The following is a 25342-nucleotide window of genomic DNA, read 5'->3' on the forward strand; positions in this document are numbered from 1 at the left end:
CCGGGATGGTATGGCAGTCCAGTTCCTGAGAACAACTCCCTTCTCCACAGTCTGAATAGTGAGGCCTTCTTCCTCCTCCTCCTCCTCAATTATTGCACTGCAATCCATGTCTTCATCTTCCAGGAATAGATTTCTCAGCCCAGCTAATGCTTCTTCTTCTACAACTCCCCATATTGTATCAGCTTGGTGAAAAGCCTGACCCAGATGTGGCACTGGTTGCTCGAGAGGGTGATAAGGTCCACACCATGGAGGCGACCGGTCATCATACTCTTGCCATGTATACGGGTATCCGAGCCCGAAGGTAGTACCATGACGTTTCAGCTGTATTGGTTTGGTGATGCCTTGGAGATTCTTCCCAAGCCCTTTGTCGGGTTCATACCCAGACCATGCTAGTATGCTTTCTATTTTGTTACTTCACCATTTGTCTTTCTCAACGGCATTGACACGTTTGATGTGATAATAGGTCTCCCCTCCTAGCCTTCTTCTGTTCCCGATAAACCGGGATGGTTTGACTGGTGTAAATAGGGTTACTCCCGACCTCGTGAATGATCACCTCCTGATGGTTCCATTCGAACTTCACGTCCTGGTGTTGTGTGGAAGCCACAGCCCCAGCAGCATGTATCCAAGGTCGGCCCAATAGAAGATTGTATGAAGCTGATATATCAAGCACTTGGAATTCAACGTCGAATCAAGTTGGCCCCATCTGCAGACAAAGATTAATCTCCCCAATCGTGGCCCTTTGAGACCCATCAAAGGCTTTCACGTTCATGTTTCCTGCCCGTATTTCATGGAAACCTTTGCCCAATCTTTTCAGAGTATCTAACGGACAAATGTTGAGGCTTGAACCTCCATCGATCAGAACTCTGGCAATGAATTTGTCTTCATATTATACAGTGATATGCAATGCTCGGTTATGATTCAACCCTTCAGGCGGTAGTTCATCCTCGTGGAAGATGATCTTATGACTTTCCAACACCTGCCCTACCATGTTGGCCATCTCTTCGAAGGTGATATTGTTGGGTACGTAAGCTTCACTTAACACCTTCATCAAAGCATTCTTGTGCGCCTCTGAATTTTGCAACAATGATAGGATGGATATCTAAGCTGGGGTTTTGTTCAAATGATCAATGATGGAGTATTCCCTTGCTTGTACTTTCCTCCAAAGGTCATCTGGTCCTATTTCAATGACATGCTGCTTGGTAGTGGCATCCTTACTTGGTCCTCCCAAGTGTTTAGGTGTATAGATTCTTCCGGTCCTAGTCATTCCTTGTGCAGCATCGGATTCTTCCATCTTTGCCTTTCCTTTTCGCCTAGCTTCAGCAACGTGATCCCAGGGTATTGCTTTTGAATCGAAAGGAGCTGTGGTTGATATTGTCACTGTGAAAGGTGTGGCCACTTCTACTTTAAATGGAACAGGGGCGGCCGCAGGTGGAGCTACCTCAACCTCAAATAGAACCGATGCAGTTACCTCAACCTCGATTGGTGACTGAGTCTGTACTACAATAGGAGTAAGTGTGACTGCGGGTTTAAAGTCATCGCCTTCTCGAATAAGCCCGATTGACCCTTCAGTATCCCATTCTTCATCCATCTTTATCACATGTATTCCACCGCCCCTATGATCCGGGAGAGGATTGTTGCGGACATTAGGTGCAACCTCTTTCGCCTGTATGACCTTGTTGTCAATTAGTGTCTGGATTTTATCTTTCAGTGTTCGGCACTCGTCAATGGTGTGCCCGTTCATACCGGAATGGTATGCACATGTTTTGTTTGGGTTGACCCATTGGGATGGGTTCTCCACTGCCACAGCGGGAATAGGAGTGACGTAACCAGCGACCTTCAACCTTTCATACAACTGGTCGATGGGTTCAGCAATAGCGGTGTATTGTCTGGGTGGTTTGCGGTCAAAATTGGGTCGTGGTCTTGGGTAATTTTGACGAGTTGGAGGTGACTGGAAATGAATAGTTGGGAATTATAGGTGTGATACACAGTGGCCGATTGGGAATATCTAGGAGACGAGGGTAGATATGTAGGATTATAGAGCCAATGCAAACAAAGTCCTAAATCAGGATTTTTAAATGCACATAAAGATGATCATTTTTTATTAAGCATGATTACAGCACCAGTTTAATAACATGATTTCCAGGTGATAATAACTTATGCAGAGTCAGATAACGAAGTGATGGACTTATAACATGTTTCTAATATGCAAAATATAAATGTCAGTGCGCTAAGACAGGTTTTCTAATGCAAATATCATAGACTTATGACATGTTTTGGTGCAAGTGACATAGCATATGGGCCTAGAGCATGATTTCTATCATAACGTGCACTCAAAGCAGGATTCCTGTTGCAAATATGTATATAAACTAAGAGCATGATTTCTACTATGTATCAACCTAAAGCATGATATCTACCCAGCCTCCCACAAATATCATATAGGAACCCTCCTTTTTTACTAATTGCCCCAATATCTGTTTACAAATAATATTATTATAGACCAGGATCAAATGAATTACATAAGTAAATGAAACTATGCTATAGGGAGCCTAAATCAGGCTCAAAGTAAACCTGGGAATGCCAGGCCTTCAACAGAATCTCAGAAGCCAAAGATCTCACAGCCAATAATGTGTGCCTTGGTGTGTAAGAGTTCCCTAAGGACCTCAAGGATCCCGGGGAGTACTCACACCAGGACCATTTCTCAAATGGGGATTGGTTATGTGCAGTGTGGAAGGGCCAGCCTTGGTATGCCAGAGTTAAGAGAGATCTCAAGGATCCCTAAGCATTACACATACCAGAGGGGCAGAACTTAATAATCTAGGAGTAGGGTGAGAGAGCTTGACATAGTGTTGAAAGACTTGTAAAACAGTTAGAAGTGAAAAGATTCAGAAACAGTTTTTTTTTAAAAAAACACTACTANGTTTTTGAGAAGAATGCTAGGAGTAGGAGCAGCAGTTTTGAAATCATTTTGAGGAAAACATACTCAGCAAACAATCCAATTAATCATGGACTACCCAGATTCACTTAACAAGCAGAATTACAAACAAGGGGGAAGGGGATTGGGATACATATAGGGTTGAAACCACATAAATAGGGAAACTGATACAGCAAATGCCCAGAACAACTAGGAGTATACTGAACAAGTTAGTCATAGACAGTTAAGATATAGAGAAAGAATGTAACAGAATCATGTTGGAAACAAAGATGTGTTGAACAGAATTGGACACAATCAGGACCAATTGAATGCGCTAGAAGACTAAATAACTAACATAGTCATACCAATTAAAGGGAGGGGTAAGAGAACTAAGTTAACATGCTCGACAGATATCAAAGAACTAAATGAAGTCAGTGATGCTGATTACACATAAGGCAGAATTTAGACATGCTTAATAACAGCAAACAGAGAAACCAAATTCAATAACTAATACAGGAACAAACATAGATGTATAGGCATAGAACACACAAAGTTGAGTTTCAAAAGCTAACTGGAGACATACCAGTTAAAGAAGAGAAATGCAGAATGTAAAAAGAGGTGCAACTCCACTACCTAGCCTTGGCTTTCAGCCGGCTAGACCAACGATCAACACAAGTAGCAAATAAAGAAGAGAGAGTTTGAATGTATGTGTGTGTATTCAGAACAGTGTGTTCGTGTCGAATGGAGCAGAATGATAGTGCTTATATAGCAGTTCAGAGTACAACAAAAATAAGGTAAAAGAATCAGTATTCAGTCAATTAAGGAAATCATAGGATCACAGGATCCAATCACATAAAGGAGTTTAGAGTAGACTCTTAATTAGGGGGTAATCGATCAAATAGTAATAATAGAGGTCTAATTAAGGAAAGAATCCTAATCATACCATATAAGGAATCAGTAAGAATCCCCGAACCATTCAGATAGTTTACTAAGGCAAGGCAGGTAACTATTGTGAATAAGGTAAAGGAAGTAACCAAATAATCAATCAATGCTTGATTGGGGATAGGAAATTAGGGAATTGTACCATAAATAACTCTTATTGAATCATCAAATAAGGCAAGAAGTAGGTTTAACAGTCAATTAGGGTTAGAGCCCATAAATCAAGCAATCAATCACACGAATAAGGCAATCATAGATAATTAAAGACCAATCAAAGGTCAGTTAAACAATAAATAAACAAGATATGTAAATTAAGAGGCTCAGGATTAAGGGAGACAAACACAAATCAGTAAGTTTCTTCAGTAAACAAATGAAACCTAGATAATTAGGCTAATTAGTTTAATTATTCCAATAATACGTACAAGAAGTTGAAATGAAACAATGAATAGTCAGTCAATTGAACCAGAAACATAATCATGCGAGAAAGATTAAACAACACATGAAGATCTCAGAAAACCTTTTGTAAAAAATAGAAGAAGTAGAAAAACCCTAATTTGAAAACACTTGAGGTTGACAGCATAGAAATCAAAAGACCCTTAAAGAAAACAACCATGGAAACTTGAAACACTTCAAATAGGCAAGGATTTGGACAACAAATAACAAAGAAACCAAAAACCCTAGAATAACTTAGTGCTGAAAATCGATTAAAAGTAAGAGAACCCTAAAGAAAATTGGTGATGAACTTTGAGTCCAGATCATCAAAGATCTGAACCGACTCAAGTCCAAACATTAGGTTTTGAAGAAAAATAAAGGATAAAGGGAAATTTGGTCTTGAACCAGAGGTTTAACCGTAAAACATTGATAAAAAAGCACTCACAGACCATCGACGGACTCTCAGAGGGTCTTGCACAAGATCTGGACTAGATCTCTTCGATATCTTTCCATGAAATCACAAAAATGAGCAACCAGGAGACGTAAGAGACAAGTAGAAGTCTCAAACAGCCATGGGAATCCATGGATCGAGTGGGAATCAGAGGGATTAGGGCTGGTTTTGGGTGGCAGCGGCTAGGGTTAAGTTTAGGTCTCAGAGAGAGAACTGAAGAGATGAGGGAACGAGGGCGGCAGAGTGTGGTGAGAATGAGCTAGGTTAGAGGGGGGTCGTTTGGAATTAAAAAGGTAAGAAGTGATAATGGCTGTTGATCTCTGTGATCAACGGCCAGGATTTAGAGGGTTTGGGGCTGGGTTTAATTTGATTTGGACCTGGGGTGAATTGGGTCGGTATTATTAAGGGGTCTGGGCTGGTATTAAAAGGGTTAGGTCCGAAAAATTAGAGAAATTAAAAGGCTATTTGTTAAATACCTAAGTAATTGAATAAAAATTATTTTATAAAATAATTAACAATGAGAAAAAATGATTTTCATGCATAGAAGTGCTTTAAAATAATTATTCAATATCTTAAAAAATATAATGGACCAATTTCTGGTAAAATAATGCAATGATGTATACATGGGCTATAATTGCAAAATTAGTGCAATTGTAACCAAAAGGTGTTAATCTGGCCATTTGTGAAATAAAATGAACTTAATATATCCATAAATAGCAATATTAAGTCATGAAATACTATAAAGCCATTTGTGATGCAATTTGTAATTATTTATGTAAATAAAATACTAGGATAAAATTAATTTAAAAATATAGAAATTATGGAAAAATACCAATTGATGCAAATGCATAGTTTTGAAAGTATATATGTACTTTAAAAATATTATAGGGAATAATTGGGTATCAACACCATGTATACCACATAAGATGCATCTATGAGATGGTTACATGTGAGATTATTATTAACCCGCAACCTGGTGTTTGCGAGGTAACTTGCTCAATAATTTAATTTAGAGCATAATTTCCAGATTTTCTATTCAAGATAGTTTGTCTTGATAAGTTGGTTTACATCACAACTGGTTTAGCAAAATGATTTATTGAGTGCCTCCACTTAATAGTTAAACTATTTCTTATGAGAACAAAATTATATATATCAGTTTGATATAAGTTATATACGAAAGTATATTACATTCTCCCCTCACAAGTGGTTCAGGGTCAGGAACCAAATAATTTCATCTTATTATTATTAATGTGTGGTGTATATTTTAGTTAACACCATAACGTATAAAGATGGATTTTCAAAAGTTGAGAAAGTAAGTAAGTTTTTCTAACATGGGGAGGAGAAAGGATAAACAGTTGAGAAAAAGTTACGTGGAATGGATTATCATTTGTACATCTAGATCCTTGAATAAAACAATATGAACTTGAAGTCATAAAACTATAATTCATCTGCAATATATTTGATGTTTTATACTTCAATACCACACAAGAGGGGGGGGGGGTGATTTGTGTGGTATCTAATTTTTCGCTTAAGTTGTTTATGGAAGGACCTGGCTTAAAAGGTGAAAAAACCACGACCTACTTTCCAGCAGGATTTTCCTAAACTCTCCACTAAAATCACTGAGCCAAAAACTGCATTTACAAACACTCTTTTGTAAACCTAGGACTAACTCTAATCCCGTTGTAGCACACAGCCTCAACTGCTGCGACAACTTCAAGTACTCTAACTTGAAAACTCTGAGTACCTAATATAATTGCTTCTAGATAAAGTTGAAAGGTACAATATGAAAACACATACTACAATTGAACTAGAATAAAAGACAGACACTTGGAACTGGTTCTTCTATCTGGTTCAAGTAGCTTCAGGTTTGCACGTTTGAACTACACACAAATTGCTTGCAAAATTGCCTTGCTATTTTGCTCTCAATTTACGTTTAAGTTGTGGTTATGTGCGTTACCTGTATAAGAGAACAACGCTGATATTTATGGAGTTAGTAATTAGAGATTGACTAGACTTCTGATGCTACTCTTCCATGGTGGAAGAGTTCTAGTTGATCTCAACCTCTAACTCCTTCCCTTTCTTAAACTATGTTCTCTTTGAATAAGGAGTCTTTCTCCTTATCTAATATGTAACCTTTTCGATCAGGATCAGGAGATATCACTTCTGGTAAGTTAGTTTTATCTGCTTCACATGCATCTCACATGCTTGAGTTGACCATATCTATGCTTCACCAGGATGGACCTGGTCTATGTCTAAGTTCTTTTGTCAGTCTTCAATACTCACTTTTACTTGGGCCAACAAATTCCCCCTTTTTGATGATGACAAACCCTGTGCTTTCCATTCACTTAGGCCTTGTCAGAACTCAGCTCAATCATCAATGCAAAGTTAGAAATTTTTCACTTATCATCAAGGACCAGGTTCATTAGGTTATAAACATCACTTATTTTGAATATAAAGCACAATATCTTTTCCCTCTTTTGGCATCATCGAAAAGTTGCATAAACAAAGTGTTATCCCCAGATTTTTAAGAATTACTCATGGCCACAGGGGCAACTTCAAGTGCAATCATGGATGAATCATCAGTAATCAACCACACATATTCAAACTATCAAGGAAAGATAAACAGTCAACAAGAGCAAAACCAGCAAACTTCATTGATAGAGAATATGATTCTGCCACAATCCACAAAGAAGAAACAAAAATAGTTAAAATATGAGCAAAACAAGAAAAGTCCCTAATCTGGGTCCCTGAAAGGTCTAAACAACTAAACAGGAATGAAGGCTAAGGAAATTAAGGCTTGGAAGAACTGGAGGGTTGGGTTTTGGCTTGGAGATGGTGCATCATATTTTGAAGAATGCCATCATTCTTCTCCTTTTCCTTTGTGAGCTCAATTCTGAGAGCATCTCTCTCAGATTCAACCTCTGCCAAACGAGTCTACAACCTAGCTATCTCAGCATCCTTTGCCCCACTCTCCTGCAATAGGGCTCTGACCTTGCTATTTATAGGTGTCTTCTTAGATGAACCGGGTTCATTTGGAATGGCATTGACCTCATAGTCACAAGCAATCAGAGTGTTTATGCCAAAATGATCTTTGCTTGTGGCCATCTCCCACTTTTTTAGTGGCACCTTACAACGTGTAAGGACAGTAGTGAGAATAAACCCATAAGGGGTGGCATGAGCCTTGGAGCCATTGATCACCCTATCAAGCAGCTTGATCATAAATGCAGGCCAGTTGATTTGCCTTCCACTTTCAAGACACTCCATCAACACCAAATCCATGTAGTTAGCAGTGTGTCTTCTTTCCTGCCTAGGCATCAGACACTTGTTGACAAATTCAAACAAGACTGTGAGGCATGACTTCATTTCACTCTTAGACACGACCTTGGCTTCATTCACATCTGGGACATCACAGAACCTCCTAGTGATGGCAAGGGCAGTGGGAAGGGAATCTAGACTTGGCCATTTTTGCCTTGTGTAGTCATCATATCCTTCAGAGGGAATGTCAAGGATTTCACCCAGCCTTTGTGCATCAAAGGACACCTGAACCCCTCTCACTTGGCTGGTAACTCTGCCATCCTTTACCTCTACATTAACCATGAACTCAATAATTTCATTCCTTGCCAGCCTGCCATCCAACTGAAGGACCATGTCCTTCCAACCCTGAGCAGCAAGAGCATCAACTAGTTGAACCATCCCTGGTTCTTCCAAATCCTTCAGAAGTCTGCCCTTCAAAATGGTTCGTTTGCCAAATTTGGCTAGTAGGATGGCAAATGGGGCGGTGTGGGGGCGAGGCGGGGCAGATTTAAGGCTATGCGGGCCGGAGCGGGTTTAAAGCTACGCGGTGAGGGGCGGTTGCGGGGCGGGTTGAAATAATTTTTTAAAAAGCTAATGCGGGGCGGGGCGGTTGCGGGTCTACGCGGGTTTTTGCGGGTTTGCACAAGTTTACTGGATTTCGCCTATTGTATTACCAGTAAGACATGACTCATGAGTAAGGTATGCGACAAAAATAGTAGAATATCTGTTTAAATATTTGATACTTAATAAAAACAAACTAAATCATTTATAACTTCTTCTCTTTTAAATACACCATTTAATTAGTGAAATGGTAATTAAGTTAGGAATTTTGAATAAAAGAGAAAAGCTAGACATTTAACGGAATATAAAATGTAGTTTAGACAAATATTTTTATGATTAAATTATTAAACATTTATCACTTAATCATCTAATGAAAAGTTTGTTACACAAAAATTATAATTTTTGTCACTTAAAAAATCATACAACTAAATAATAGCAGCCAACCAGAATTGTATAACGTTCATGTTTTTGTCATTTTCAGCATTCCCATTATGAATTTCAAAATCCTCAAATCCAATTGAAACAATTCAGTTGGTTGGTGGAATCGAAAATCCAGCAATAAAATTAATTAAAAAAAACTAAAAAAAAAACCTTATGCGGTGCGGTGCGGGGTGGGTGGACGCGAGTGTGGGTGTGGGGCGGGTGGACGCGGCTGCAAATACTATGCGGGGCGGGGCGGGGCGGGGCGGGGCGGGGCGGGGCGGGGCGGATTGAAATCTTTGCGGGTTTACCCCGCAACCGCACCGCACGCACCGTTTGCCATCCCTATTGGCTAGCTTGTCTTGTTCAGCATCAGATTCACTCTCTTCTTCACCACTCCATTCCTCCTCCTTAGTAATTCTAACTTTCTTGGCTTTCACAACAGACCCTGTTCTTTTAGCCAATGAAGGTTCAATAGTCTTAGATACAGATGAAGACTTATTGGAAGAAGTCTTGGTCTTCTTGGGCTTAGGGGTCTGTACCTCCACAGTTGTATGTTCTTCCTGATGGGCCTGTTCCATCTCATCCACATCAATAGCCTCAGAGGGCTCTGCAACCTTAGCTTTTCCGTTATCCTTTCTCTTCTTCTTGCTTTCCGCCATAACTTTTTGTAACTTATTCTCACTCTGTTTCAACATACTCCTTGTGTCCCTTCCTTTTGGTAGGGGAATATCAGCAGTTATTGGAGAAGAAGCCTTTCATTTCTTGGTAGTTTTTGCAGTGCTGGGAGCTTTTGGTGTTGGGGTTCTCCTTTTCTTGGGGTTATAACTTGCACCCACTTTCTTCGGAAGGTCTGCTAGGGTCTCCTCAATAGATGAACCGGGTTCATCTGCATGTGAACTTAGATTAACCAGCCCTTCAGCAGCCTCCCCTAAGCCACTTCCCCCTATTTTCTTGCTACTTTCTACCACAATTTCATCCTCAGCCCCACAGATAGCTGGTCTATCCATTTCAGAAATGGGTGAAGAATCAGCTACTTCTTTCCCTCTTCCCCTCACATTACTACTCACACCCTCACTCTCCTTTTCTTTTTCACTTTTATTTTACCTCCTCTCCTTCCTGACTCAGGCATTTCCACATTCATAACAGACCCAACCAGAACAAACCTATTATCCAAATTTTCAACCAGAACAGAACGTACCTCAGAAGGGGGATTTTGAACCTTCTCAGAATCAGAAGACCTAGTTCCTTCCCCCTCACTCGCAGATTTGAAGGAATCATCTGAGTTTTCAGAATCTTGGGCTTGTCTAGCCTTCAATTTTGCATTCAGTTTCTTTGAAAGCACACCTGTAGCCACAGTTTTGTGAGCAAGCATCTTCACTCGCCTTCTCCTAGGTTGGGGGGTTGTGCTGGGTTGAGGAGGTGTGGAGGAATCAAAGGGGGTAGTTGTGGAGGAGTGCCTGGGTTATCTTGGGGGTTGGTCATCTTCGTTAATTTGGAAGAGAAATTTTTGAATTGTGTTTTGGAAGAGAGAAGAGTAGGGAGTAGAAGAAACTCGACGGTTTTAGAGAATTATGAGAGTGGAAGTGATGATGATGATGATGGTTTTTAAAGAGAGAAGTGTAATTAATGTCTAACAGCAGCTTTTTATGGTGAAGTCCAATCACTCTGAAATTGCCGGTTGAACAAGCGATTAAGCTTCCCTAGATTCTAGGCATTATGTACGGTAGGGATTCTAATAGAGACGGAACTGGTTCAAACTCAAAAGGATAATTTTTCTGGGTTTTTTTTATCTTAGGTAGGACTCTGCTCAAGAATTAAATATTAATATTTCTAATTGTGCAGAGTGTAGAAAAGATACCTCGTTATTCAGATGAACCAGTACTGATGAACTAGGTTCTTCACTAAGAATCCTCTTGATCATGCCTCAATTTACCAAAATAGAAATTTTTTTGTTAGAGATCAGTGAGTCATATTAACACATGGCATAGGAGTATACTATTTATAGTATGAAACTGAGCAAAAATTAATCTAGATATTTACACAAGTTCCAGATTTCCTAACCAAAAACAATAAAAATTTTCCATTTTTTTTTCATTGTGCATTTTGAACTGGTTTCATTAAGTGATCTTAATCATCCCTAGTTCTAAGCTGTTCCTTTCAAAGCTTTCTCTACTCAGTGCTTTTGTAAAAAAGTCACCAATCTGCTTATCAGTAGCACAAAATTCTATTGTGATCAATCCTTTCTCATAGTTGTCCCTTAAGAAATGATGTCTAACATCTATGTGCTTGGTTCTCTTATGATGAACCGGGTTCTTAGTCATACTAATAGCACTAGTGTTATCACAAAAAATAGGGATGCAACCAATTTCAATGCCAAAATCGATCAACTGCCGTTTGATCCACAACAATTGAGCACAACAAGAGGCAGCAACAACATACTCAGCTTCAGCAGTAGATAAGGCCACTGAATTTTTTTTTAGTGGCCCATGACACCAGACATGAACCAAGAAAGTGAGCCATACCTGAGGTGCTCTTCCTGTCCACAAGGAAACCTGCATAGTCAGCATCAGCATATCCCACTAGATTAAAGTTACTACCTTTTGGATACCAAAGGCAAAGGTCAGTAGTGCCTTTCAAGTATCTCAATATCCTCTTGACAACAGCCAAGTGGGATTCCTTGGGATTTGCTTGAAATCGAGCAAAAAGCCCTACACTGAAAACAATGTCAGGTCTGCTAGCAGTAAGATACAAAAGTGAACCAATCATACCCCTATACAACTTCTGATCAACAGATGAGCCAGGTTCATCTATGTCCAATTTTGTAGCTGTTGCAATAGGAGTGTCTATTTCCTTTGATTCGTCCATTTTAAACTTCTTAAGCAACTCTTTTGCATATTTCTACTAATGGATCATGGTTTCATTTGAGTTTTGTTTAATCTGTAAGCCTAAGAAGAAATTAAGCTCACCCATCATACTCATTTCAAATTCACTCCCCATAATTTAGCAAATTCCTTAATTTTTCAGTGGTTGCCCAAAAAATTATATCATCAACATATATTTGTACCATAGAAGATCCTTACCTTTTTCCCTCAGAATAGAGTACTATCAATCTTACCTCTCTTGTAGCCATATTCAAGCAGGAATTTGGATAGTCGTTCATACCATGCTCTAGGAGCCTGCTTGAGGCTATAGAGTGCCTTGTCCAGTTTATATACATGATCCGGACACTCCTTGCTTTCAAACCCTGGAGGTTGTTTGACAAACACTTCTTCCTTTAAGTAGCCATTTACGAAAGCACTCTTGACATCCATCTGGTGAAGAGTAAATTCCATATGTGCTGCAAAGGCTATGAGGAGTCTTATTGCTTCCAATCTTGCAACTGGAGCAAAGGTCTCATCATAGTCTATGCCCTTCTCCTGGCTATAACCTTGAACCACCAACCTTGCCTTGTTCCTTGTAACAGTTCCATCTTCATCAAGTTTGTTTCTGAAGACCCATTTAGTGCCAATTACTGATCGGTCCTTGGGTCTTGAAACTAGATGCCAAACTTGACTCCTTTCAAACTGATTGAGTTCATCTTGCATTGGATTTACCCAGTCTGCATCCTACAAAGCCTCAGCAACATTTTTAGGTTCAATCAGAGATATGAAAGCATCAAAAGCACATAGATTCTTTAATTGAGATCTAGTTTTGATTCCAGAAGTTGGATCAGTAATTACGTTCTCAATGGGATGAGAACTTTGATATTTGTAAGGTTTCACAACCAACTGGTTTCTGCTTGATGTTTCTCCTATGTTTTGTTGATGAGGAGCAGGCTCATGAACAGGTTCCAATTGGGAGTTGGATTGAGTTATTCTTTGTTCAGTTCCCCCTGTCAGGTTGCCCTGGATGGAAGAACATGTTCCATCACATGTTCCTTCTTTTGGTGCAGCTTCAGCTTGGGCTGTGACTTCACTTAAGCCTTTTACCAGCCCAATAGCTTCATCTTCATGTTCTTGTCTCTTAGAAAGAATGTTAGTTTTATCAAAAACTACATGTAAACTTTCTTCTACACACATAGTTCTTTTGTTGTATACTTTATAAGCTTTGCTATGTGAAGAATATCCCAAGAATACTCCCTCATCACTTCTGGGATCAAACTTACCTAGGGAGTCCTTTCCATTGTTGTCACGAAGCACTTGCATCCAAATGCCCTAAGATGGGATATATTTGGTTTTCTCCCTTTAAGTAACTCATAGGGAGTCTTCTCTACAAGAGGTCTAGTCATGCACCTATTAATGATGTAACGTGTAGTGTTTACAGCTTCTGCCCAGAAGCTATGGGGTAGTTTACTAGAAAGAAGCATAGTCCTAGCCATATCTTCAAGTGTCCTGTTCTTTTCTTTCAACTACTCCATTTTACCTTTGATTGGAGTCTAAGTCCAGAAAAATTATGATCTATGCCATGCTCATCACAAAATTCAGCAAACTTAGCATTTTCAAATTCAGTTCCATGATCAGACCCAATGATACAAGTTGATTACCTATTATTTTCTGAGTGTTTCTACAAAGAAGTAAGCATGTCAAATGCTTCATCCTTAGAAGTTAAAAACAATGTCCAAGTAAACCTAGAGTAATCATCCACAAGCACCAACACATATTTTTGACCACCTCTGCTTAATGTTCTCACTGGACCATAGAAATCAATATGAATCAGTTCCATCGACCTGGTCGTGCTTACCACTTTCTTGCATTTAAAAGAGGATTTTACTTGCTTCCCCCTAGCACAAGCCTCACAAACTTTGTCTTCCTTGAACTTGATGTTAGCAGCCCTATCACCAGGTTCTTGAGACTATTTGTTGAGTTGACTTAGACTCGCATGTCCAAGTTTTTTGTGCCAAAGGAGTGGATCATTGTCCAACACACTTAAGCAAGTGAGTCATTTTTTTGAAAGAGGTGGACAGATATACAATGTATATATTGTTACTCTTTTCCCTGCAAAACAATCTTGTCAGTGGTAAGATTTATCACAAAACATCTGGAAGAAGTGAATGCTACCAGGTTACCTCTGTCACATAGTTGTGATAGCATCTGGATTAAGGCTTATTTCAAGCCATCTATCAGGTAGACATTCTCAATGGAGTGTGAGTCTGTCTTACCTACCTTTCCAACCCCAATGATCTCACCTTTCTTACCATATTCAAAGGAGACATTACCTCCTTTTAAGTTCTCAAGTGAAAGGAACTGGTTCTTGCTTCCAGCCATATGCTTTGAGCAGCCACTTTCCATGTACCATATTTGGCTGCTCCCCTTCACTTGGACCTGCAAAAAGAAATCAGGGTTAGTCTTAGGAACCCAAACTAGTTTGGGTCCCTTTCTATAGGCAAAGGAATGAATTAAATTCTTTTTAGCCCATCCTGGCAGCCTATTTTTCCCTTGAACAAAGGTTTTGTTCTTTTGACTGGCCTTTTCTTTTGCAGTGCACTCACTTTTGTAGTGACCAATCTTACCACAATGTGTGCAGATTTTGTTCTCAGGAAGTGTGACGTACTTGATTTTGGGATCCCACTTAGGTGCAGGGGTCCCATATCCAAGTCCTCTTTTATTGCTACTGTGGTGTTCTTGTAGCCATGATAGTGCATCAGAGGACTTATTCCATTTACAAGTTCCGTCTAGTTCATGTTTAACCTTGCTTAGATCTTCTTTTAGGACTCTTATCTGCTCATCCTTTTTGTACAACTCATCCTTCATTTTTCCTAGATTTTCTTCTAAGGTGAGATGTGTGTGATCAACTTTCTTTTTACCTGTTCCTAATTTCAGTTTTAAATTTTCAGATCTAAGCTCTAGCACAGTGGTGTCAAGTTCAAGAATCCGGTTCTTCAACTCAGCATTTTTATTATAACTTTCACTAGCCCTAAGTTCCAGATTTTTGCACTAAGCTTTCAGGATTACACATTCCCTAGACAACTATTCCTTCTCATTGTTTATGACCTCAGATTCATCAATAAAATCTAGCAGTAACTCAGATAGATTTTCTTTGGACAAAAATTTAATCTTGTCTTTGAGATGAATCACACTTACCTCTGATTCCTCATAAGATTCACCAATGGCCATCAGTGCTTGTTCATCTCCATCTTCAGTTTCTGAATCCTCATCTGAGCTCCCTCCCCAAGCAGCAACCATAGCCTTTGTTGATCCTTTGTTCTTCTTGGGATGAACCTGTTCCTTCTTCCTGTTTCTTCGTTCAGCCCTTTCTCTCTTCCATTCAATTTCCCACTGAGGACAATTTTTGATCATGTGGTCAGTCTTACCACATTTGTAGCAGCCCCCGTTGGTCTGTTTTTCAGGAGCCCTTGGTTTGTTGAAGGTTGCACCTCTTGAAGAACCCTTTCCTCTCATTAGATACTTCTTGAAATCTCTCGTGATCATAACCATTTCATCTTCCTCTAGATCTGCACCTTCAGCTATTCTGAGGGCCAAGCTCCTTTCCTTCTTCGATGCATCCATCTTCATGGTTTGCCTTCTAAGTTCATAGGCAGTGAGATTTCCAATTAGCTCATCCAACTTGAGAGTGGAAATGTTCTTTGATTCCTGAATAGCAGTGATTTTGCTTTCCCAAGTAACTTGCAAAACCCTTGTCAAAATTTCTCAACCTTATCTTCTTCAAGGATAATCCTTCTAAGAGAATTTAGTTCACTTGTTAGTGTTGTGAACCTTGTATACATCTCTTGGATGGTTTCCCCTTCCTTTAAGGTGAAATTCTCATATTGAGAATACATCAATGTTCCTCTTGATCTTTTTACTTGAGGAGTTCCTTCATGATCCACTTGCAAAGTGTCCCAAATTTCCTTAGTAGTAGTGCATCTTTGAATTCTGCTGTACTCATCTGGACCAAGTTCACACACAAGCCATTTCTTGGCCTTAGAATTCTTTTCCCACTTCTTCAAGTCCTCAGCAATATAGTCAGTTCTAGTCTTTGGCACATCCATTCCTTCAGCATTCTTCTTCGTGGTGGCTAGGGGACCATCAGTAACAATGTCCCAGAGTTCATAGTCCTCTCCGATGATGTGATCTCTCATCCCGTTTTTCCACCAGGAATAGTACTGGCCATTAAAGAGTGGAGGCCTAGCAGTGGATTGTCCTTCCCAGTTTCCAGGTGGTGCACTCATCTTGATCTGTTCCTAAGGTGTTAGCCTCTTCAAGGATAACCTGCTCTGATATCAATTGATGTTTTATACTTCAATACCACACAAGAGGGGGGAGGGGGGGGGGGTGATTTGTGTAGTGTCCAATTTTTCACTTAAGTTGTTTATGGAAGGACCTGGTTCTTCTATATGTTCCAACTACTACTGTTGCGAAATAATAAGTACAGAAATTAAAGAACATAAAGATTTTACGTGGAAAATACTTGGCTCAAAAGGTGAAAAAACCACGACCTACTTTCCAGCAGGATTTTCCCAAACTCTCCACTAAAATCACTGAGCCAAAAGCTGCATTTACAAAAACTCTTTTGTAAACCTAGGAATAACTCTAATCCCGTTGTAGCACAGCGCCTCAACTGTTGCAACAACTTCAAGTTAACTCTAACTTGAAAACTCTAAGTACCTGATATAATTGCTTCTAGATAAAGCTGAAAGGTACAATATGAAAACACCTACTACAGTTGAACTAGAATAAAAGATAGACACTTGGAACTGGTTCTTCTATCTGGTTCAAATAGCTTCAGGTTTGCACGTTTGAACACACACAAATTGCTTGCAAAATTGCCTAGCTATTTTGCTCTCAGTTTACGTTTAACTTCTGCTTATGTGCGTTACCTGTAAAAGAGAACAACACTGATATTTATGGAGTTAGTAATTAGAGATTGACTAGACTTCTAATGCTACTCTTCCATGGTGGAAGAGTTCTAGTTGATCTCAACCTCTAACTCTTCCCTTTCTTAAACTATGTTCTCTTTGAATAAGCAGTCTTTCTCCTAATCTAATATGCAACCTTTTCGATCAGGATCAGGAGATATCACTTCTGGTAAGTTAGGTTTATCTCCTTCACATGCATCTCACATGCTTGAGTTGACCATATCTGTGCTTCACCAGGATGGACCTGGCCCATGTCTGAGTTCCTTTGTCAGTCTTCAAAACCCACTTTTACTTGGGCCAACAATATTGCAAAGCATGCCACACACATTTGCGGACCCAAAAAAAGTATCTATATTCTCATTGCAAATGCTCATATTAAGTCCTAGAAGGACAACATCTATGGTACGCTTAAAGCATATAGACAAATCGGTTTCAAATAAACTTCTTGATAAAGAAGATGAGCAAATTATCAAAATGATCATAATAAGGAGGCAAGTGATCTAGAAGATCACATGACATAACACTTCATAAAATCTCAGGAGAGGTTCATGTACCTGAAAATATGAATGAAGAGATCTCTATGTTATGTTTTTTTTAAAAAGTATTGGAATCGATATAAATTATTCGTCGACGACATATATCATCACGTTAAGTATATATGAGGATCTTAAGTCCGTCAAATACAGACACAAAAATATTGGCCGTATAGAAAAGACACAATTCAAATAGAATTGGTTTCATATGAAAGATATGTAGTTTTGAACATGTAGTTCAAACACTTGAAAGGATAAAGTCAATGGTGTGTGCAATCACCTTTATCTATCTTATTTGTCTAGCATGACATGAAAACTTGATATGCATCTAATTAAAGTCTATTATATGACTTAACTTATATGACAATCCTTGAAGCATTTAAGTCGCTTAAAGCATATACAATTCTTGGTCCTAAAGTACCATATCCTAAGTGCTATTTACGCACATATATATCTTGCTATAACTATAAGCATGATAATGTGATAGCGATGATTTTCAAGGTGCAACATATTCATTGGAATTAATATGGCTATTTTATTCATCAAATCTTGCCGACGTCAACCTTCAAGAAGCTAGTGCACAAGATTGGGATGCGAAGGCTCAAAGATATGAATTGATGCTCTCATCAGGGGGAGTTAATACGCTTGTACTCTTTTTCCCTTACAAGGTTTTGTCCCAATGGGTTTTCCTTGCAAGGTTTTTAATGAGGCAACCAAAAGGCGTATTTCTAAATATGTGTACTCTTTTTCCTTCTCTAGAACTTTTTTCCCGCTGGGTTTTATTTTAGTTAAGGTTTTAACGAGGCACATTGTCTGTTGAATAGACGTTCAAGTTGGAATGTTATAAATAGTATTTTATTTATGGTGAATGTCTATATTTTAGAGAGATTTTAGGGTTTGTTACAGACACCCTTTTATAGACACCCTTTTATATTTTAGAAAGATTTTAGGGTTGCAGTGTTATAAGAATTCCTATACAGACACCCTTTTATAGTTTCTTGATTTTCATCACCACTAATTAAGTAAAATATGAAGATGAGCAACAGCAATTTGGGAAGTTCAAAGAGGAAGCTAATTTCAAGCAGAGGACTCGGAGGAGTTCTTAGGCAGCAAAGAGCCAGACTTTACATAATCAAAAGATGTGTGGTCATGCTCCTTTGTTGGCATGATTGAATTAAATTAATTAAACTCCAGACAACCCTTTAAACAAAATTGGGTTATGGGGTTTGTCCATAGTCTTTTTATTCTTCTCTTTTCTCTCCACTTCTTGGAATTGTACAGAGCAGTAGTTTATATTAGGTTGTAAAAAGGATATTAGCAATTTTGTACTAAGTCATTTTTCCCTATAAATAAAGAGGTTCTATTCCATTGTAATTGCTCCCAAATCAATAAGAATTTCCTCTCCCTACTTTTCTCTGCAATACTCTTCTTCTTTTATTATTTCATAACATTCAGATTAGAATTCAATTCAAGTCCCAATATATTGAAACTAACATAAGCTGCACGATTTATTTTTATTTTTTTCGCATTTTTGATGTAATCTTTTTTTCTTTGAATCAAATGAATTGATTTGTGGGGTTAAAGTAATAGTTTCACTTTATATCACTTGAACTTTATGATTATTTGATTTATTTTCACTGAAGGAACCTTTTTCTAATGTAATTACTGATCTGCTCCATAAAAACATTCAGAAAGAAGAAGAAAAAACGAAGATCCAATATAGTGATTGTATGGGTCAAAAAGCTTATCCAGGACAAAAAAACTTCAGCGTATTTAGTGCTGAAGCTTTTACAAATGAACTAAATAACTTCAACATCTTCTGCTGAAGTTTTTGAAAAAGCTTATCCAGGACAAAAAAACTTCAGCTTATTTAGTGCTGAAATTTTTACAAATGAACTAAATAACTTCAACATCTTCTGCTGATGTTTTTGAAAAAGCTTATCCAGGACAAAAAAACTTCAGCGTATTTAGTGCTGAAGTTTTTACAAATGAACTAAATAACTTCAGCATCACAAAACTCAGCTACTAGAATGCTTAAGTTCAGCAATTACTAATAAAAACTTGAGCAAATAGAGAACAAAACTTCAGCAGTAGAATGCTTAAGTTCAGCAATTACAAACAAAAACTTTAGCACACTTGGTTCAGCAATTTTTGCTATTTCAGGCCCGTCTACTAGAATGCTAAAGTTTTGTGTGATTGCCTTTGCTACTTAAGCCCCGTATGCTGAAGTTACGCGAAAAAGTGGGTACGTTTGTAATTTTTTTTTGCAAAGCGAGCACATGTTAAAACGTGACCCAAAAAGCGGATATAGATGCAAATGCCCCCCTTCTAAAAGAGTTAATCCATGTATAACAATGTAAACCCAGTATAACTTATTACAATGTTTGGTTGGTGTTTTAATTTTCGTGTAAAATCTTGCATAACTTATATAATATTTAGTTGGTATTTTGATCTCCTCGTAAAATCTTGCACAACTAGTAATATTTGGTTAAATTTTGCTCCTCCTTATACATAATACCCGCTAAAAGTTATTTGATTTGGCCGAATCCATATTGAACAGGATTGTTCCACTCATGTTCCTACATAACTAATACCTACATAACCCCTTAATTGGTGTATTTATACCTGCAATAGACTTGCCGTCTGAATCTTGATAGTTAGCCTCAAATTTCAAATGGAAAATGGTTTGATGAACTTCGTATCAACTTTTGAAGATCCATTTGATTTTATAATACTCAAGTTTGTGAAAATACATTTAACTGTATTCCTTTAACTAATTAACTGATATTCAATACAATCCTGCTGGCACGAGCCATAAATTTACTGAAGTTTTAATTTATCACTTGAACTGGTCTTGTAAATTAGGTATCGTCTGCTCTATTTCAAGGAATATTAAAATTACGTACTCTATCTAGTGTTCGCGTAGTTTATCGGGAATATACACAATATAGTTGTCCCCGTAATAATAGTAAAAAAATATAATTTTCTGTATATTAATGTTAATAAAATGTCAATGTAACGACCCGACCGGTCGTTTTGAGCTCTAGCGCGTCGTTCAGCGGTTTGAAGCCCCGAGTAGCTTCACTTCAGGTATTATGACTTGCACGCGTGGTCGAAATTGAATTCCGGGAAGTTCGGAGTTGATTTGGAGAGAGAATTCTCATTTCGACGCCTTAAGTTGAAAGAATTGACTAAGATTGGATTTTTGAGTAAACGACCTCGGAATCGGGATTCGAAGGTTCCAGGAGGTTCGTATGATGATTTCGGACTTGGGCGTATGCCCGGACTGGGTTTTGGGATACCCGGAAACATTTCGGCGCCTATTGTGGAAGTTAGCATTTTTGGAAGAATTTCATAAGTTTGGGTTGAAGTGCATTTCAGTGTTATCGATGTTCGTTTGGGATTTCGAGTTTGAGAATAGCTCCGTATGGTGATTCTGGTGTTGGGAGCGCGATCGGAAGTGAATTCGGAGGTCCGTGGGTCATTTTGGAGTCATTTGGCTAAAGATAGAAATTTGAAGGTTTTTGAGAAGTTTGACCGGGAGTGGACTTTGTGATATCGGGGTCGGATTTCGATTCCAGAAGTTGGAGTAGGTCCGTAATGTCGAATATGACTTGTGTGCAAAATTTGAGGTCAATCGGACGTGATTTGATAGGTTTAAGCATCGAAAGTAGAAGTTTGATATTTTAAAGTTCATCAAGTTTGATTTGGGGTGTGATTCGTGATTCTAGCGTTGTTTGATGCGATTTGAAGCCTTGAGCAAGCCCGTATTATGTTTTTAGACTTGTGCGGGTGGTTGGTTTGGAGCCCCGGGGGGCTTGGGTGAGTTTCGGAGTAGCCTCGGAGCATTTTGTTGAGAAATAGGATTTTTGGTACTGGTATGATCGCAATTGCAACGTTTTGGTCGCAAATGCGGTCATCGCATTTGCGAGGTTCTTTTCGCATTTGCGAACCTGGGTGGCTGAGGGAATGGTTCGCATTTGCGACAAATGGGTCGCTTTTGCGAGGCCTGAAGGGTTTGCATTTGCGAAACCCGTATCGCATTTGCGAAATGGGCTAGTTCAGTCGGGGGTCGCATTTGCGATGCATTCTTCGCATTTGCGATGCTCGCATTTGCGATCTCCCTGTCGCAAATGCGACATCAGAGGGCTGTGTCCAGCTATTAATTTCGAGACTTAGACCATTTAGCTCATTTCCTTTCATCTCTTGGGCGATTTTGGAGCTTTCGGAAGAGGGATCTCACCTAGCACTTTGAGGTAAGTAATTTCTGCACAACATGAGTTAAATACATAGATTGTGGGTAGATTAACATGTGAAAATTAGGGAAAATCAAAGGTTTAGATGAAAACCTAGAGTTTGATGAAAACAAGATTTAACCACGAAATTTGTTATGGAATGGAGTAAAATCATATATTCTTGTTCCTTAGGTTATGGGTAACAACTTTCTTCAAAAATTTCCGGAATCCTGGCACGTGGGCCCGGGGATGAATTTTGGGAACCTTGCATTTAGGGTTGGGAAATTGGTTTAATAATTAGAATATGAACTTTTGAGCATGTATTGACCGGTACTTACCCCATTGGAATAGTTTTGGATCGTTCGGCTCCAATTTGGAGGTTTGAGCGCGTTCTTGAATTGGGTATAGGCTTCGGAGCGAGGTGAGTCTCCTTTCTAACCTTGTAAGAGGGAATTATCCCCATAGGTGAATTAATTGAATATGTGCTGCTATTTGTGGGGGCTACATACGCACGAGGTGACGAGAGTCCGTATGTACTATTATGCTTAAGTCCGGGTAGTCTAGGACCTAAAAGCATGCTTTACTTGCAATATTTGAAATCTCGTTGTTAATTTAAAAGTGCTTAAAACATATCGAATGTGTAAATGAATATCTAAAAGACTAGTCATCGTTTCCTTGATTTTTAAAAGCGAAATTTGCCTTTTACTTGGATAATTGCTCCTTGATGAACTCTTGATTGACTGTTTGACTGTATTTATATATTGTGGAGCGGGCCGAACGCCTAGGTAGATTAAATAGATGCATCTATGGTTCGCGTCATTCGACCCTCTAGCAGTGCACAGTTTAAATATTATTGGATAGGGCCGTATGACCTCGGCATGATTTGCGCATGCTTGTATTGCTTGTCTTGAAATTTATGGAAGTGATATTGTTTTTTCCCGGCTTGAGAATAAATGCATAAATGAAAAAGGAATTTGGAAATTTCCTATAAAAGAAAGAATTGTTTACTTGCTTCATTCTATTGAATTACAATCATGTTTATAAAAATCCTCGATTTATTATATTATTGACATATCATTATTGGACCATTAGTAAGTATCGAAGTCGACCTCTCGTCTCTACTTCTTCGAGATTAGACGGGATACTTACTGAGTACACGTTGTTTTCGTACTCATGCTACACTTGCTGTGCATTTTTGTTGCATAGGCACATGTATTTCTAGTGGCTTATTGGGCGTAGCAGCATGGATGATACGGAGACTAGGTGAGCTGCATTTCTCGAGGCGACCCGCAGCCAGTATAGTCTCTTTCAGCGTATTGTAATTTACTTCTATCCAATTTGTATTCCGGACAGTTATTGCACTGTATTCGATTCTCTTAGTGATTTCTCATGCACTTGTAACATCGGGTTCTAGGATATCTATGGGATTATTTAGTATTTTGAAATTGTTAAAGGTATTATTATTTATTCAGTGGAACTTATTCTTTATTGTTTAAATATATATGAAAGAAGTAAATTCAGAAATATCTAAAACAAGGAGTTACTAGTGATTTTGTGTTGGCTTGCCCGGCAATGGTGTCTGGCGCCATCACGACCCTTAGTGGATATTGGGTCGTGACAACATGGTATCAGAGCGCTAGGTTCCCTTAGGTCTCACGAGTCATGAGCAAGTCTAGTAGAGTCTTGCGGATCGGTACAGAGACGTTTGTACTTATCTTCGGGAGGCTACGGGGCTGTTAGGAGCACCTCCCTTCTTGGTTTCCTCATCGTGCAATTTGATTCCTTTGAGGCTTATGCCTTTGTTTCCTTCCCAATCGGTCCTATGCGATGCGAAGCGCTTATTATAAATCAGGAATTAAGAAATTTTAAAGGTACTACAAAGGTGGTGCGGGATGCTTCTCCCTGCGTAGTTGATTTGACTATTAGTGTCGCAGTGTGGAAGGATATTCTGTTATTTCAGCTTAGTAGTCGTACTTCTGAGAGCTCTGAGCTAGGCACAAGTTGCCATAGTGCTTATGAACGGTTATCACACAGTATTGATGTGATGGTAGGATGCTTGTCTACGTGTCGGGGCATCGAATGACTTGAAGAGAGGTTTACTCAGTGCATGATTTGGAGATTCGGTATTTTATTCCCAGCGGGGGAAAGGCCATCGGGCTAAGAATGTTCAGATTTGGGTTGATAGAGTAATGAGGCTTGGTATTTGCGAGCGTGGTGGAATTTTCATCTGTGATGAGGTGCCGTTGTCCTTGTTGAATGTACTAAGTTCACTGGTGTTATGACCTTCTACAATTCTCCCCGGGGGCAGGATATTGTAAAATAGTATTGGAGAAGCGGCTGTTAGAGATCGCAGGGTGCGGTGGTTCAGGATTAAATGTGTATTTCTAATGCTGATGGCTCGAGAAAGATGATCTTCGGGAAGGTTTAAAAGTTAGTAGCGGTCTATTGATTCAAGCGCTAGTGAGATAGGTTTTGATCTAAGGCATCAACTGAGCAGCCAAGGATGAGGGAGGACATGTGGGAAGTGTTATGCGGTGGTTAAATTTCTGGAAGGCTAAGTGTAAGAAGCGGAAGTCGAATAGTTGCGTAAAGAAGAGGGTTTAGCCAAAGTGGGAGAGTGGCAGAGCAACACGTGGATTCAGTGGCAGGATAACTTCACCCTTGGGGAAAGTTTGGAGTGATTTGGAAATTTTTAGTGGACGGTGGTTGGGTCCACAAGCTTAATTTGAAATATTGGCTAGCATAACGGCGGGAGATTTGATATGACGGAAAGGAGCTGCTTGATATGAAGAAGGATACAACATAACTTTGAATTGGAAGATATTGTCGCACATTTAGTTAATGTCCACGAGGAGTGAATGGACTTGCGCAGCTGGTGGATAAGCACGGGCTCAGGATGGGTTATTGATGTCGTTGTAATTATACCTTGTGCAGCGTCGTTGGAAGATGTCAGTGTGTAGTCTCCACATTTGGGTATGTCTCCTATGAGCAGATCAGCGGTCGCGTGGTTGGCAAAGCTTCGGTGAAGGATTCTATTAACTATCGGTAAGAGGTCTAATATGTGAATGTTGTTAGAGATTCAGAGTGTTCATGAAATGCTAAAGGAAGGATTTCGCGGAATTTGGCAGTTTGATTGAGCAAGGTCATGTCAATGAGAGATAAAGAATCTTGGTAGGCTCTAGAGTGGTGTAATAGTGGCTTCAAGCTAAGTGGGAGAGTCCCATCGCCTACGGTTGGATTGCCTTGTCGCCTAATTGTGAGATTTCTAGTTATTGGCATATTGATGGGTTACCACGACTAAGGAAAGAGGACATCAGTAGTAATTTGAGCAAAGGAATTTAAGAATGTGTTCTATAATTGGCATCATCGATTCATGTTCAGGCTTTGGGAAGACTCAGGAATTATGCTTCGCGTAGAAGTGAATTGCAAGGAAGGTGATTTGGCCAGGTGATTCTTTAAGAGGGTGGGCATGTGCTAGCAGAGCCTTGCAGTTGATTATATTCGGGACCATGTCAGAGTGGGTGACTCTCAATAACGGTCCCAGTGAATTCAAAGGCCAAAATATGGTGCCTAAGGGTTCAAGCCCGTAGTATGGTTAAGAATCAGGCTTTTGTAGCAGCTTATGGTAAGAGGCTTAGAATGTTCTATGATGTTTTGACCAGTGTAGCATTGGGAGGAAAGGGAGAAAAGGACTTCGGACTCGTAGAGGAATTATCAGAATGGATGTAC

The 25342-nt window shown here is 39.2% G+C and overlaps 1 protein-coding gene across 1 annotated transcript; it reads left to right on the forward strand.

Annotated features, from left to right (window-relative positions):
* The first annotated feature begins 18407 nt into the window (after nucleotides 1-18407).
* Nucleotides 18408-18567, forward strand: LOC109217831. Its single transcript, XM_019382106.1, has one exon. The coding sequence runs from the start codon at nucleotides 18408-18410 to the stop codon at nucleotides 18549-18551; it is 144 nt and encodes a 47-aa protein (XP_019237651.1). The 3' UTR covers nucleotides 18552-18567.
* Nucleotides 18568-25342: the final 6775 nt, after the last annotated feature.

The sequence above is a fragment of the Nicotiana attenuata genome, unplaced genomic scaffold, assembly GCF_001879085.1.
Source record: "Nicotiana attenuata strain UT unplaced genomic scaffold, NIATTr2, whole genome shotgun sequence".
Lineage (NCBI taxonomy): Eukaryota > Viridiplantae > Streptophyta > Magnoliopsida > Solanales > Solanaceae > Nicotiana > Nicotiana attenuata.